General features: G+C 38.9%; 1 protein-coding gene across 2 annotated transcripts in view; it reads left to right on the top strand.

The window, feature by feature from the left end:
• The window catches only part of TFAM (transcription factor A, mitochondrial), a 15733-nt gene extending 1107 nt beyond the window's left edge, over positions 1-14626 (top strand). Inside the window, exons 2-7 of one of the 2 annotated variants that reach the window (XM_007106809.3) lie at positions 245-363; positions 1637-1707; positions 2119-2268; positions 6169-6264; positions 11417-11473; positions 13792-14626. In XM_007106809.3, the coding sequence (XP_007106871.2) occupies positions 245-363; positions 1637-1707; positions 2119-2268; positions 6169-6264; positions 11417-11473; positions 13792-13920 (622 nt within the window). In that variant the 3' untranslated portion in view covers positions 13921-14626. The remainder of the gene's footprint in view (positions 1-244; positions 364-1636; positions 1708-2118; positions 2269-6168; positions 6265-11416; positions 11474-13791) is intronic. The other variant, XM_055081111.1, reaches the window with a different exon arrangement.
• The last annotated feature ends 268 nt before the right edge of the window (positions 14627-14894 follow it).

The following is a 14894-nucleotide window of genomic DNA, read 5'->3' as shown; positions in this document are numbered from 1 at the left end:
GGACGCGCAGGCTCAGCGGCCATGGCTCACGGGCCCAGCCGCTCCGCGGCATGTGGGATCCTCCCAGACCGGGGCGCGAACCCGGTTCCCCTGCATCAGCAGGCGGACGCGCAACCACTGCGCCACCAGGGAAGCCCCTGTATAGCATCTTGATGACATCTTGTTTGGCATCTGTGTTCAGATCCTTATGAATATGGGCACTTAAATGCTTAACATTGGTTATTTTCTTTTTATTTGTATGTAGTTTTGCGAATGTACCAAGATGGTTTTCATCTAACTTCATTGGTTATCCAAAGAAACCTATGACTTCATACGTTCGATTTTCTAAAGAACAGCTACCCATATTTAAAGCTCAGAACCCAGGTGAGGAGTTTGGGCTATATACTCTTCTTTGATGTAATAAAGAGGCCACTAAGCAGTTAAATTGGAAACTTGATTTTCACTACCAAAGTATCCAGTGAATGCAGAAACATAACCATTCTGTTTGATGTTCTGTAAAATAGGAGGTATAACATATTTTTTACCAAATAAAAATGCTTTAAATGTAATTGAGAACTAGTGAAAGGTATTTTTAAAATAGCATGCAGAGTGGAAAGCACCCAGGGAAGAGGATGAAAAAGCTGAATTTTGGGCCTTTTTGCCATTGGCCCAGAGGACCATTGATGAATCATTTTACCTTTTGCTTAACTCCTGCTTCTGCCACTGGGAATTATTAATAAAGTTGCAGTGAAATAACTTATGTGGACATGTTATGTAAACTGTAAAGCTCTACACAAATTACTGTTAATTTCAGGAGCTTTTTCACTGAAAGTTAGTTCTTGAGTTCCTGAAAGATTTCCAGTTAGGAGGTTTGTTGACTCCCCAGAAAGGGTGTGGGTCTTTATTTAGGTTACAGTGTAAAGATAATGACTAAATTAGTAATTGCTGACCTTTGCTTATGATTTCTAAAGCCTTTTCACATGCAGTACATCACAGGGCACTTGTGAAAATCAAATGAGCTGGTAGTAGTCTTACATTATAAAGAACTGGTTTAAGAGACATACTTCAGTACTCACATCTTTTAAAATGTAGGAGTTGAAACTAACAAGTGGTTTGTTAAATCATTTTTACCCTGTCATTCCAGTTAAGATGAGGAAGGCAATGGGGAATAATGAATTGGTTTTAGTATAATTTAGTTTGTTTGCAAATGGTATTTCTGTAATTGATATACAAGGTGGTGTTACATGAATCAAGACTATATTTTGTTGTTTAGTCAGGTTTAATGAACTTGATAATTCCTGAAAGACTTGAAAATAATGTTTTGATTGAAATGTGAAGTAAAAAACTTGTAGACACTGATTACGCAATGACTTAAGCTAGTAATCAATTTCTGAGGACCATTTTGGTGGTAAGTGATAATCCCTAATTATTAGATAACAGACTTTAACAATGTTAGAAAATATTAAATTATTTATCGTATTTAAATTAGTTGGTTAGAGAAAAGCTAAATCATTGTATTAAGTTATGTGTGGTATAGAGGTATCTGTAAAAATACTTAATTTTAGAGCTAATGGATTATGCTTTCCTGGAAGTCTTTAGAAATTGATCCTGAGACGTAAAATTGTGACATCAATTTTCACCTTGTTTCATGTCATAGATGCGAAAAATTCAGAACTAATTAAAAAAATTGCTGAGCTATGGAGGGAACTTCCTGATGCAGAGAAAAAGGTAAGCATATAAGTTTTCAACATTGCTGACCATTTATTCTGTAGTTAAGAACAATTGTCATGCTCTTTAAGGAACCAGATGACCCAGAGTTTTTTTTTTTTACATCCATTATCTACAAAGGAACTTCATACGTTCTGATCCACATAAATGATGAGAATATGGATGTATGGGAGTGGTGATGAAGGGTTGGCAGCAATTTGAAGTTGAATGCTAATTACTGGCCTCTCACCTCAGTAATCATGTATATGAAAAATACGTGACTTATAAATGTGATCTGAGAGCATATTTTTCACTTGGTGGTTCAGTCGGTCTTTACCTGAAGTCATGCAGTTGTCTTTCCCTGACAGGTGTGCTATGTTTAATTAGTCAACAACAGTTTATTGACTTCTTATATGAGTTTTCTATTTATAGATATACGAAGATGCTTACAGGACAGACTGGCAGGCATACAAAGAAGAGATAAACAGAATTCAAGAACAACTAACTCCAAGTCAATTGGTATCTTTGGAAAAAGAAATCATGCAGAAACGTTTAAAAAAGAAAGCGTTAATAAAAAAGAGAGTGAGTATCATTGAAATATTCTTTTCCTTTGGCAAATAACTGAAATATATATATCTATGAGTATAGGTGTTTTTGTCTTATTTTGATGATATGGTAGAATGTCATCAAGTGTACTCTAGTTAGGAAAAAATAGGATAGTTCCCTTCTGCCACTAGGACCACTTACCTTTGAGTCTGTTTTGGAAACCCTTTTTGCTACTTCTGGATGCATCTGAATTTAAGATATATAGTTAGGACTGGCATGAAAGCTGTAGGAACAGAGTTATGAAACAGCCAAATTAGGAATAGCAAGAATCTTGCTTCTGGGTCTTGTCTAGAATAACCTACTGATTTGAATTGTTCTGTAGGTATTGGTGAATTTGATTCTGAATATTGCTGAATAGACTGAATTAATTAACTCAGCAATGTTTAAAAAATGCCTATTGGGGCTTCCCTGGTGGAGCAGTGATTGAGTCCCCCTGCCGATGCAGGGGACACAGGTTCGTGCCCCGGTCCGGGAAGATCCCACATGCCGCGGAGCGGCTGGGCCCATGAGCCATGGCCGCTGAGCCTGCGCGTCTGGCGTCCGGGGTCTGTGCTCTGCAACGGGAGAGGCCACGGCAGTGAGAGGCCTGCATACCGAGAAAAAAAAAAAAAAAAAAAAGTGCCTATTGTATCTAATCAAATAAGAAGTGCCTTTAGGATGAAGTCCTGTTTTTCCTCATTAAAAACCCCACATGTTTCAAAATTAGTGGTTTCCAGCTTAAGGTATTAATCCATATAAATTCCATTGTTTGATAGTTAGACTACATCTTTCTGTAGTATTAGGTGTGAGGTGGAGAACTTGCTGGTCCAGTACATATACAATAGAAAAGGGTCATCAGAGTTAAAACTATTTCTCTGGAAAAGTAGCTTCTAGGGCTTCCCTGGTGGTGCAGTGGTTGAGAGTCCGCCTGCCGATGCAGGGGACACGGGTTCGTGCCCCGGTCCGGGAAGATCCCACATGCCGCGGAGCGGCTAGGCCATGTGAGCCATGGCCGCTGAGCCTGCGCGTCCGGAGCCTGTGCTCCGCAACGGGAGAGGCCATGACAGTGAGAGGCCTGCGTGCTGCAAAAAAAGAAAAAAAAAAAAAAAAGTAGATTCTAGCCTTTAATGTGAGGTGCTAGGATCTCTCCCTAACCCTAATGTCTTAAGCCCTCCTAGCGCTCGGGTTGAGGACTCGGCCAATTTCATGTCAATGATAGTAATCTGAGACTGCTGATCCAATTAGTAAAAGGAAGCCAGAAAAGATACTAAGAGTGAGAAATAACAGTCTCTGCATAGGGATGGTATTTGGAGGGTTGAGAACTAGGGTTTACTCTCCCTTTTTTGCTCTCCCTTTCTCCTTAATGCACCCAAACCAGTACTTAAGAGTGGGGAGGACCAGAAATGAGGATTGGGCGGATATAAGGGGTTTCCTAGTCAAATATTTCTTCTATTCCTTTCTCTGTTCTCCTCATATTCCCATTACATGTGTGTTATACCTATTGTAGTTGTCCCATGGTTGTTGGATATTCTGTTATGTTTTCTTTTCAGTCTTTGTTCTCTTTGCTTTTGGGTTTTCGAGGATTCTTTGTTTTTTTTTTGGCTGCGCCATGCAGCTTGTTCCCTGACCAGAGATCAAACCCATGCCCCCTGAAGTGGAAGCTCAGAGTCCTAACCACTGGACTGCCAGGGAATTCCCTCTGTTAGTGTTTTTTATCTCTAGCAATTATTTTTTTAAAAAAATGATTGTGCACTTAAATTTATTTATTTATTTATTTATGGCTGCGTTGGGTCTTCGTTGCCGTGCGCAGCTTTCTCTAGTTGCAGCAAGTGGGGGCTACTCTTCGTTGTGGTGCGAGGGCTTCTCACTGGTGGTGGCTTCTCTTGTTGCGGAGCACCGGCTCTAGGTGCGCGGGCTTCAGTAGTTGTGGCACATGGGCTCTAGAGCGCAGGCTCAGTAGTTGTGGCTCACAGGCTTAGTTGCTCTGCAGCATTTGGTATCTTCCCGGACCAGGGATCCTGCATTGGCGGGTGGATTCTTAACCACTGTGCCACCAGGGAAGTCCCTCTAGCACTTCTTTTTGGTTCTTATGATTTCCATCTCTGCTTACAATGCCCATCTGTTCTTGCAAGCTGTCTAGAATCCTTAGCATATTAATCACAGTTGTTTTAAAATTCTGGTCTGATAATTACAGCATCCCTGCCATGTCTAGTTCTGAGTATTGCTTTGTCTCTTCAAATGAGGTTTTTTGCCTTTTAGTATGCCTTGAAATTTTTTCTTGATAGCTGGACATGATGTGCTGGGTAAAAAGAAATGCTGTATATAGGCCTTAGTAATGTGGTAAGGCATGGGGACAAGGGAAGCATTCTACAGTCCTGTGATTAGGTCTTGGTCTTTTAATGAGCCTATGCCTTGGCACTGTGAAGTTTACAAGTGTTTCTCAGTTTTTTCTCCCCTTTGTAGGTGGTACAGGATGGCTAGAATAAGCTGTAGTCAGGTATTTCCTTTCATTGAAGTCAGTTAGGCTCTGATAGTACCAGCAGGTTAGGTTCTGATTAACTAGTTTCCCCTGAGGGCAGGCCTTGTTAAGAATAATAAAATGCTCAGGCATTTCAAAATGTTTCCTTTTCCTCTCATCCTCCTGAAAGCAAGAGGGGATTTTTCTTGATATTTACTGTTGGAATCTGGTCAAGTTCCTGGGGATAAACCTCACAATGTGAGGTCCTTCCTATGACTGGGTAACTCTCAGAGTTGTCCGCATGGAGCCTCCAGCAGTTTGTTAACTGCAGTTCAGTTTCCTCCCCGGCACTGGTTTCCATTCCTGAGTCTCTGCTCCAGTAAGCCTCGACTCCCTGTGTTCACCCCTGTGTGTCTGTCTCTTCAGTCTTGGGGGCAGCAGTTTGCCATGTGTCCTCTCTTCTGTGCATCCAAGAAGATTTGTTGATTTTCCAGTCTGTTCAGCTTTACACTTGTTAGGATGGAGGGGTGACTTCCAAACTCCTTACATGTGGAACCACATACCTGAAGTCTGAGTGTTTCCATTCTTTCTCTCTGTTGGAATTTTTCTTTCCATTAGATTCCCAGTTCCAACTAGTTAGAGAGTGGGTGAGAAGTGTAGGAACCAGGAAGTTGCAGGTGAAGCACCTAGGAGAGAAATCCCTAGCAGTAGCTCTAGAAACAAAAGGGGAAATGCATAGTTAAGTTGTAAAATGCCTAGTTTCCTGACTGAGAGGTTCAGGGCCAAGAAAGTGATCTCTGCATGTAAATCAGAGAAGCCCTACTTTTACTTATGAATGAAAGTTGGGTTTGTTATTGACTGTAACCAAATTGCTATTAAAAGCTCCATCATTTTACAAATTACTATCAAATTCAGCAACTAAATAAGTTAAGGTGATGCAGTATCTTTCATTAGATAATGCATCCCCCTGACCCCTTTTGATACCTAGTAAAAAAGAATTGAAATTAACATATCTGTTGAGGGTTAGAGGTTGAGAGACATGCAAGGAAGGAAATGAAATGAGAGATTATTAAACAGATACTCTAATGTTCTTGAGTTGTGGTGGAGACATGTAGTGCTTTGGCCAAGGAGATGGTGGTATACAAAAAGATGTTGTACATATGTGCTCAGTTATTCAGTTCATGGAGACCATGAAAATAATATGTAAAGGAAATGTTTTTGTATGAAAAATAACTCACAAAATTTATTAGAATTTTCAAAACAGTACTATAAGAATTCTGACCCCAAGAGGGAACAATCACATACTTTATATAAGAATCATAATGTTCTCTTTAAAGAACATTCTGTAATGCATAGTAGTGAATAAAGTTTTTCTGTAGGTGAAATTAAGTCTCATAGAGGTTAAAACTTTATCTCACTCTTCCATTTTTATTACTTAGGAGTTAACAATGCTTGGAAAACCGAAAAGACCTCGCTCAGCTTATAACATTTTTATGGCTGAACGCTTTCAGGAAACTAAGGATGGTACATCACAGGTAAAACAGAGCTGTGTTTATTTTTAAAATTTTTGTTTATTCTAATTTTTAAAATACCTAGACAGGAAATTTTAGGGGTGCCACATGTCAAATGGTGAAGAAAAGTGGTAAATTACTATAAACAAATACGGCCCTCTTTCTTGTATCTCTTTTAAAGAAGAACCCTTTTTCTTACCACATACAAGTAATTTGAATATGTAGTTGCCTATATATACATAGAGAGAGAGAGAGTCAAGTTTTAAAATTCAAAAAACATATAAAATTTTCAGCTTTATAGGGTTGTTAAAGTTCTGGAGACTTCTTATCCAGCAGTTCTTAACTGTTTTACAGTCACTGGGAAAGTAAGGTTGAGGTGTAATATTTTGTACTGGGATTTGAGTGTAACCTATGGCTTCATGTTATATCCTTTTTCAGTTTTGCCCACAGGAATGTATTACACATGTGAATGTCATATGAATGTGCAGAAAAAAAAAAGCTTGTCGTTCCTTCTGTGGCTTAGTGTTTCGTTTATTTTCTTCTTAGAGGCTCCAAATTGACAATTGTATTTTTCCTTTTATAATAAGCCATGGTAAGAGAAGTTGTCGGTTCAGATTCCTAATTCTTGTCAATCTGAGATGAAGGTTTTTTGCCACTCAGCCTCTTTGGGTTACTTAGATCATTTTACAAATCCGTTGAACATATGATTAAATAATGTATATATGTGATGTACTTTTTCCTGGCTATATACTTTTATTGATTTACTCCCCTTGGGATTTTAAATTTAGTTTCCATGGTCCTGCATTACTAAAAAAGCAAGCCTATTTATTTTTTTAGTTGGAATTTGCTCAGTCACTAACTTACCTTGGATTTATTGATAGTCTTCTTATTAGTATAAGAAGGTTATATGCTTGAGAATCCTGAATCAGTGGTTTTCAACTCTGACTGCATCTTGGAATCACTTCAGAAGCTTCATGGCTGGGCCTTACCCCTGGAAATTAAAATTAACTCAATTATATCATTTTTATTCATGTAAAAAATACATCCTCATAGTTTAAAGAATCAAAATAAGGCTTGTTATGAAAGATACTAGTTTTACCGTGCTGTCGTATTCCTTACTCCAGAGTTAATACATTCTGTTTTAGTCGATTCTTGTGGTATTTACCTCCATATCTCTAAATAATGTTCTGTATCGTTACTTCCTGATTTTTTTTTTTTTTTTTTGCGGTACGCGGGCCTCTCACCGTTGTGGCCTCTCCCGTTGCGGAGCACAGGCTCCGGACGCGCAGGTTCAGTGGCCATGGCTCACGGGCCCAGCCGCTCCGCGGCATGTGGGATCCTCCTGGACCAGGGCACGAACCCGTGTCCCCTGCATTGGCAGGCGGACTCTCAACCACTGTGCCACCAGGGAAGCCCCCTGATTTTTTTTTTTTTAATTCTAAGCATTACATATATTTTAGGCATTACCTCTCACTATTTGATGAACATTTAACTCTTTCTTATTCCACTGTTCACATTTCCATCATCCTACGTCCCAATATAGTTATCATAATTTTGTTTAGATCAATATTGAGTACTTAACATTATTATGATAATGTAAACCATATTCATAGCTGAGGTGTTCCATTTGCTGTGATTATTTTTCTTTTCTTGCAAAACTTTCCCTGAAATTGATTATGTCTTGTTTTTGTATTTGCTTAGTTTTTTATGTACTATCCATAATTCCACCCAAATTCTTCAATATTCACTAGCTTTGAGTACATTTAGATGCATGAAATATTCTGTCAGTTTCAATCCGGAACCTCTGATTTGTTCCAGTTTGGTTGTTGCCTTCTATGCTTAGTGCATAGCTGACATCCTGGATCTTCATCATCATCCTTGTGGTGCTTTTGCTTCTTCTGTTGTCTTTCTTGGTTTACTGATTCTATTATAGCATCTCCCCCAGTAAGAGTACATGGGAGATTAATTTTTTGAGTTCTTGCATGTCTAAAAATGTCTACATTTGTTTGATAGTTTGACTTGACATAAAAGTCTAGGAAATCATATTCTTTGAAAAATTTAAAAATATTGCTCCTTTCTCTGGTAGCTTTTTAAATTGCTTTCGAGAAGTACGAAGCCGTTTTGATTGTTGGTCTTTTGACTGTGATCTGTTTTCTTTTTTCTCCCCTTCTCTTTTTTCTTTGTTCTGACTTTCTGGAACTCTTATTATTTGTTTATGCATCTTCTGAACTTGTCCTCTAGTTTTCTTAGCTTTTCTGTATTGTTTTCTCTTGGCCTTTTTTGCTTTTCTTTCTGGGATATACATTTTCACTTGATCTCCCTGTTTTCAGCATGTTACCATTGCCCCAACTGTACTGGGTATCCACAGAATAACTATTTTACCCTTTTAAGAGAATGAATATCATAGAATCTGCCCATGGTGGGGATTTAACCTCTTTTTTAAACAGACTTTCAGTCAATCCTCATGTTTTAGCCTGACCTTCACCTCTAATTTATACCTGTCTGGTGCTGCCAAACTCCTGAGCTACTTGAGAATTCTGCATTGTAAGTCAATTTGCCTTTTACTTTTTTGGGTTTAAGTATCATTTCTCCACCTGCTCTTCAACTTCCAAAATGCTGTGTTGGTACTGCCCTCTCCTGTTGTCTTTGTCCATGTGGTTTTTATGCCTTAAGAAATTTTAGTTTAATTTTAAAAAATAAGTAAACCACAGAAATTTATTGCTTACAGTTCTGGAGGTTAGGAAATCCAAGATCAAGGCACCATCATGGTGAGGGCCCTTTTCTGGTTCATAGCTGGCACCTTCTCACTGTGTCCTCACATGGTGGAAGGGCTCATTTAATGGGGTTTTAGGAAGCAACAAAAGTAAATATCTTTCCATCCCTTTAATTTTTTTTCATGATTTATTTTTTTAGGTGAAAATTCATGCAACTTCATAAATTATTGTTTAATGCATTGAGTGTGAAACTTTATGGGTTAAATATATTTTTTGAATTTATTTATTTTTGTCTGTGTTGGGTCTTCGTTGCTGCACACGGGCTTTCTCTAGATGTGGCGAATGGGGGTTACTCTTTGTTGCAGTGTGCTGGCTTCTCATTGCAGTGGCTTATCTTATTGTGAGTGCGGTCTTCTAGGCGCGTGGGCTTCAGTAGTTGTGGAGCATGGGCTTAGTCGCTCTGCGGCATTTGGGGTCTTCCGGAGCAGGGATCAAACCCATGTCTCCTGCATTGGCAGGCAGATTCTTAACCACTGTGTCACCAGGGAAGTCCCTATGGATTAAATATAAGCAAAAAGATATGTTTTGAAAGAATCGAGAGCATTAAAGCAATTCTTTCCAAAGCTAAGAGAACAGTTATTTAGTAACTGTCCCTGAATATACTAAATGTGTTTATAAAGGTAAGTTTAAAATATTCAAAACATAGGCTCGGATACTATCTGGTACCTCATTTTTTCTTCATAGGAAAATAAAATTCAGTCAAAGTTCTGGTCAGAATAGTAAAGTTCATTGTTTTAACTCTACTTCTCCTTAAAATCACTGATGATGTTCTCCTAGCTTTAAACAGGTACTTTTCAAACCATATCCCTCTTTCCCTCACATTCTCCTTCTCCTATCCCTCTGTCTCTTCTCTTCCCCTTATTCTCCACCCACCCATTTTTCCGTTCAGTCTTTGCTCTCTGGTAGCAACAGCACAAGCTGTGTGAAGCGTACTCACTCTCCTCTCTGCCTCTCCTCCCACTATGGGATCCCTGCATCCCTTTAATTTTATAGATGAAGAACTAAGCCTAAGGGAGGTAATATGACTTTTTCCAAGTCACATAGTTAAGTTCAGCTAAGTAGAATAAGAAGTGGTGTTGTATTTTTCCTATGACTATACCTAAACATGTTGGCACAAATTTTAAAAGAAAACATTAAGCTACAGAGAGGAAATAAAACACTTAGTCTTTGAAGTTAGTTTATGACAGAATGTAGTTTATACTTGAATATTAATGTTTCTGAATTCAAAAAGATAAATATCTGCACAGGAAAAGGAACCATCAACAAAATGAAAAGTCATCCTACCAAATGGGAGAAGATATTTGCAAATGATTTAAAGAATTCATACAACTCAGCAAAAAAAAAAAAAAATCTGATTAAAAAATGGGCAAAGGATCTGAATAGACATTTTTCCAAAGAAACACATAGAGATGGCTAACAAGTACCTGAAAAGGTGCTCAACATCACTAACAGGGAAATGTAAATCAGAACTACAATGAGATAGCAGCTCATACCTGTTAGAATGGCTATTATCAAAAAAACCCAGGAAAATAACAAGTGTTGGTAAGGATGTGGTAAAAAGGGAACCCTTGTGCTAAAACACTAACTCAAAAAGATATATACACCCCCATGTTCACTGAAGTATTATTTACAGTAGCCAAGACATGGAAGCAATCTAAGTGTCCATTGATGGATGAATGGATAAAGAAAACGTGTATATGCAGTGGAATATTATTCAGCCATCATAAATAAGGGAGTCTTGCCATCTGTGACAACATGAATTGTCCTTGAGAGTATTATGCTAAGTGAAAAAAAAATCAGAGAAAGACAATGTATAATCTCATTTATATGTGAAATCTTAAAGAGCTCATAGACACAGATAACAGATTGGTGTTTGCTAGAGATGGCGGGTGGGGATGGGGGTCAAAATGGGTGAAGAAGGTCAAAAGGTACAAACTTCCAGTTATAAATAAATAAGTCCTGGCAATGTAAGGTACAATATGGTGACTATAGTAAATACTGTACTGCACATTTGAAAGTTGCTAAGAGAGTAGATCCTAAAAGTTCTCATCACACGCAAAAATTTGTAACAATGTAAGGCGATGGATGTTAACGACTTACTCTGATCATTCTGCAATATATACAAATACCTAATCATTATGTTGTACACCTGAAACTAATGTTATATATCAATTATATCTCAGATTTTAAAAAGATACCTTTTTAAATACCTTCATACCATTAATTTTTGTGCATTTTAACAGTTTAATAATTTTTACTTAGAAAAATGTTAAGAATTGATGAATCTTTGCTTGCTATTCTTGATATCTGAGTGTTTGTTATTGGAATGAATAATAAAAAAACATTTTTCTTTAATCATGGAAATCTCTATATCTGGTACTTAAAGATATGTTGTTTTACAGGTAAAGCTGAAAATTATAAATGAAAGCTGGAAAAATCTCTCTAGTTCTCAAAAGCAAGTAAGTAGTATGGTTTTAGTCTCAAGTGTCTAGTTAGAATATCTATGAGAATATGTTAGAGCAAGGCTTGATTCATGTGAAAACAACCTTATATTACACAAAGTATTTTAAAATTATTTTCATATTCTTGGAACCAATATGGCTTTTCTCTTTTGGTAGTTTTATTTTTAATTGGCTTCATTTTATTTTATTTTTAAAAATATTTATTTGTTTATTATTATTTTTGGCTGCGTTGTGGCACACGGGATCTTTCGTTGAGGCATGGGTTCTTCATTGCAGTGCACGGGCTTCTCTCTACTTGTGGCATGCTGGCTTCTCTCTAGTTGTGGCACGTGGGCTTAGTTGCCTCACGGCAGGCACATGGAATCTTAGTTCCCTGACCATGGATTGAACCCACGTCCCCTGCATTGGAAAGCAGATTCTTTTATTTATTTATATATAAATAAATAAGTAAATAAATACACACATACATACATACATACATAAATTTAGGCTGCATTGGGTCTTCATTGCTGCTCGTGGGCTTTCTCTAGTTGCGGCGAGCAGGGGCTACTCTTCATTGCGGTGCACAGGCTTCTCATTGTGGTGGCTTCTCTTGCTGCGGAGCACGGGCTCTAGGCACGTGGGCTTCAGTAGTTGTGGCACACAGGCTCAGTAGTTGCGGCTCGCGGGCTCTAGAGCACAGGCTCAGTAGTGGCACACGGGTTTAGTTGCTCTGCGGCATGTGGGATCTTCCCAGCCCAGGGCTCGAACCTGTGTCCCTTGCATTGGCAGGTGGATTCTTAACCACTGCCCCACCAGCGAAGTCCCTGGTAGTTTTTTTGGTTTTAATTTATTTAATTTATTTACTTCTGGCTGTGTTGGGTCTTCATTGCTGCATCGGCTTTCTCTAGTTGCGGCAAGCAGGGGCTACTCTCTGTTGCGGTGTGCAGGCGTCTCATTGCGGTGGCTTCTCGTTGTAGAGCATGGGCTCTAGGCACGCGGGCTTCAGTAGTTGCGGCTCACGGGCTCTAGAGCACAGGCTCAGTAGTTGTGGTGCACGGGCTTAGTTGCTCCGCGGCATGTGGGATCTTCCTGGACCATGGCTCGAACCTGTGTCCCCTGCATTGGCAGGCAGGTTCTTAACCACTGTGCCACCAGGGAAGCCCCTGGAAGGTAGATTCTTAACCACTGGACCACCAGGGAAGTCCCTGGTAGGTTTCTTTTTCTTTTTCTTTTTTTTTAAATTAATTAATTTATTTTTGGCTGTGTTGGGTCTTCGTTGCTGTGCAGGCTTTCTCTAGTTGCGGCGAGTGGGGGCTACTCTCTGTTGTGGTGCACGGGTGTGTCTCATTGCGGTGGCCTCTCATTGCAGAGCCAGGGGCTCTAGGGCACGGGCTTCAGTAGTTGTGGCGCATGGGCTCAGTAGTTGTGGCTCGCAGGCACTAGAGTGCAGGCTCGGTAGTTGGGGCACACAGGCTTAGTTGCTCCACGGCATGTGGGATCTTCCCGGACCAGGGATCAAACCCGTGTCCCCTGCATTGGCAGGTGGATTCTTAACCACTGCGCCACCAGGGAAGCCCCCTGGTAGTTTTTGACTGCAAATAAAATTGGTATTTTTTTTTTGTTTTTGTTGTTGTTGTTGTTGTTTTTTGCGGTATGCGGGCCTCTCACTGTTGTGGCCTCTCCCGCTGCGGAGCACAGGCTCCAGACGCGCAGGCTCAGCGGCCATGGCTCACGGGCCTAGCCGCTCCACGGCATGTGGGATCTTCCCGGACCAGGGATCAAACCCGTGTCCCCTGCATTGGCAGGTGGATTCTTAACCACTGCGCCACCAGGGAAGCCCCCTGGTAGTTTTCGACTGCAAATAAAATTGGTATTTTGTTGTTGTTGTTGTTGTTGTTGTTTTTTGCGGTATGCGGGCCTCTCACTGTTGTGGCCTCTCCCGCTGCGGAGCAAGACCGGGGCACGAACCCGGTTCCCCTGCATCGGCAGGCGGACTCTCAACCACTGCGCCACCAGGGAAGCCCTAAAATTGGTATTTAAAACGGTGTCACTCATAACTTAGTGTCACTGTGTCCAGTGATGGTCACACCCTGACCCTGTTCCTTTTCCATACTCCAAGCCCTGAAATTGTAACAACTTCATTAATATTTAAAATCTTTATCTCTTACCTTTTTTCATCTAATTTTTATCTCACGAAAACATTCGTTTCCAATCCCCCTTTATACATGTAGAATAGTAAGGTAATTTCTAGAGTATATACAGGAAAGCATTCCAGAAATTAATTGCAAAAATTCCTCTAAAGAAATCATTTTAACGATTACACTTTTTCTCAGGTATATATTCAACTTGCTGAAGATGATAAAGTTCGTTATTATAACGAAATGAAATCTTGGGAAGAACAAATGGTTGAAGTTGGACGAGATGATCTTGTACGACGCTCAGTGAAATACACAACAAAATAGTGACCCTGAGAAGTATTAAAATAGAAGATTGAATTATGTTCATAATGAATAGACACAAGAAACCAGTTAGGTCTCAATACCCAAAGCTGTTGTAAAATTAAAATGGATAAAAGTTGGTAAACATTTATATTTAATTTCTTTTCTTTAGCCCATTGACTTCTGCCAGCCAATTTAATACATTTTGTATTGGTGTCTTGCTTTGGAAAACCCAAACAGATAAGAGTTCATGCGGAATGTATTTTGTGTTTAGGAACCACTGAGCATCAAAGTAATCCATGAAATGTAACCGTGAATCAGTTTACCTTTGATAAAGGTAAATCAGACTGTGAAGTTTTTTTATACTCGATGGCTATGGAAAGAATATTCTTGTTTCCTTATATTATGGAGGCAGGAGTTTCCTTTTCAAAAGTGTCTCAAAGTTTGTAGAAACCGTAATGTTCTGTGATATAATTGTTCGTTTTTAATAGAGCATCCAGAACTCATGTTGGCAAATTCCAAATCCTAGGTATAATTCGTATTGTAGTCAGAGTTGATGGTTGTACATGCAAGAGATTTCTGGTGTCAGTTGCAACTTTTATAAAAGGGATAGAGAAATTTATAAACGTTTTCCTCATTATCTTTTTTCCTAAATTAAAAACTAAAAAATTACGTACCATATCTATGCATATTGTTTTATATTGCATAGAGTAAAAATTTAAGTGTTTCCTAATTATATGTTTTAAGGTGAGACATTCATTTTACAGCTTTCTGGGGGTGTTTTTTTCTTTGTTTTTTTAAAGTAGGAATTTGTATTCTGAATTATTTTTTCTCTTATGTGAGTATATTTATCCAGAAAATAGAGAACTTATTTGATATAAGTTTTAAAATGAGAGATCTAAAAAAACATAAGTCCCCTTTCTCTAGATTTGGTGCCTGTAATTTTTAAACATTTTGCGTAACATATAAAAGCCTATGTACGGGACCCAGCTCTGGCC

Source organism: Physeter macrocephalus, chromosome 20 (assembly GCF_002837175.3).
Source record: "Physeter macrocephalus isolate SW-GA chromosome 20, ASM283717v5, whole genome shotgun sequence".
Taxonomy (NCBI): Eukaryota; Metazoa; Chordata; class Mammalia; order Artiodactyla; family Physeteridae; genus Physeter; species Physeter macrocephalus.
This window is presented reverse-complemented; position numbering and strand designations above follow the sequence as displayed.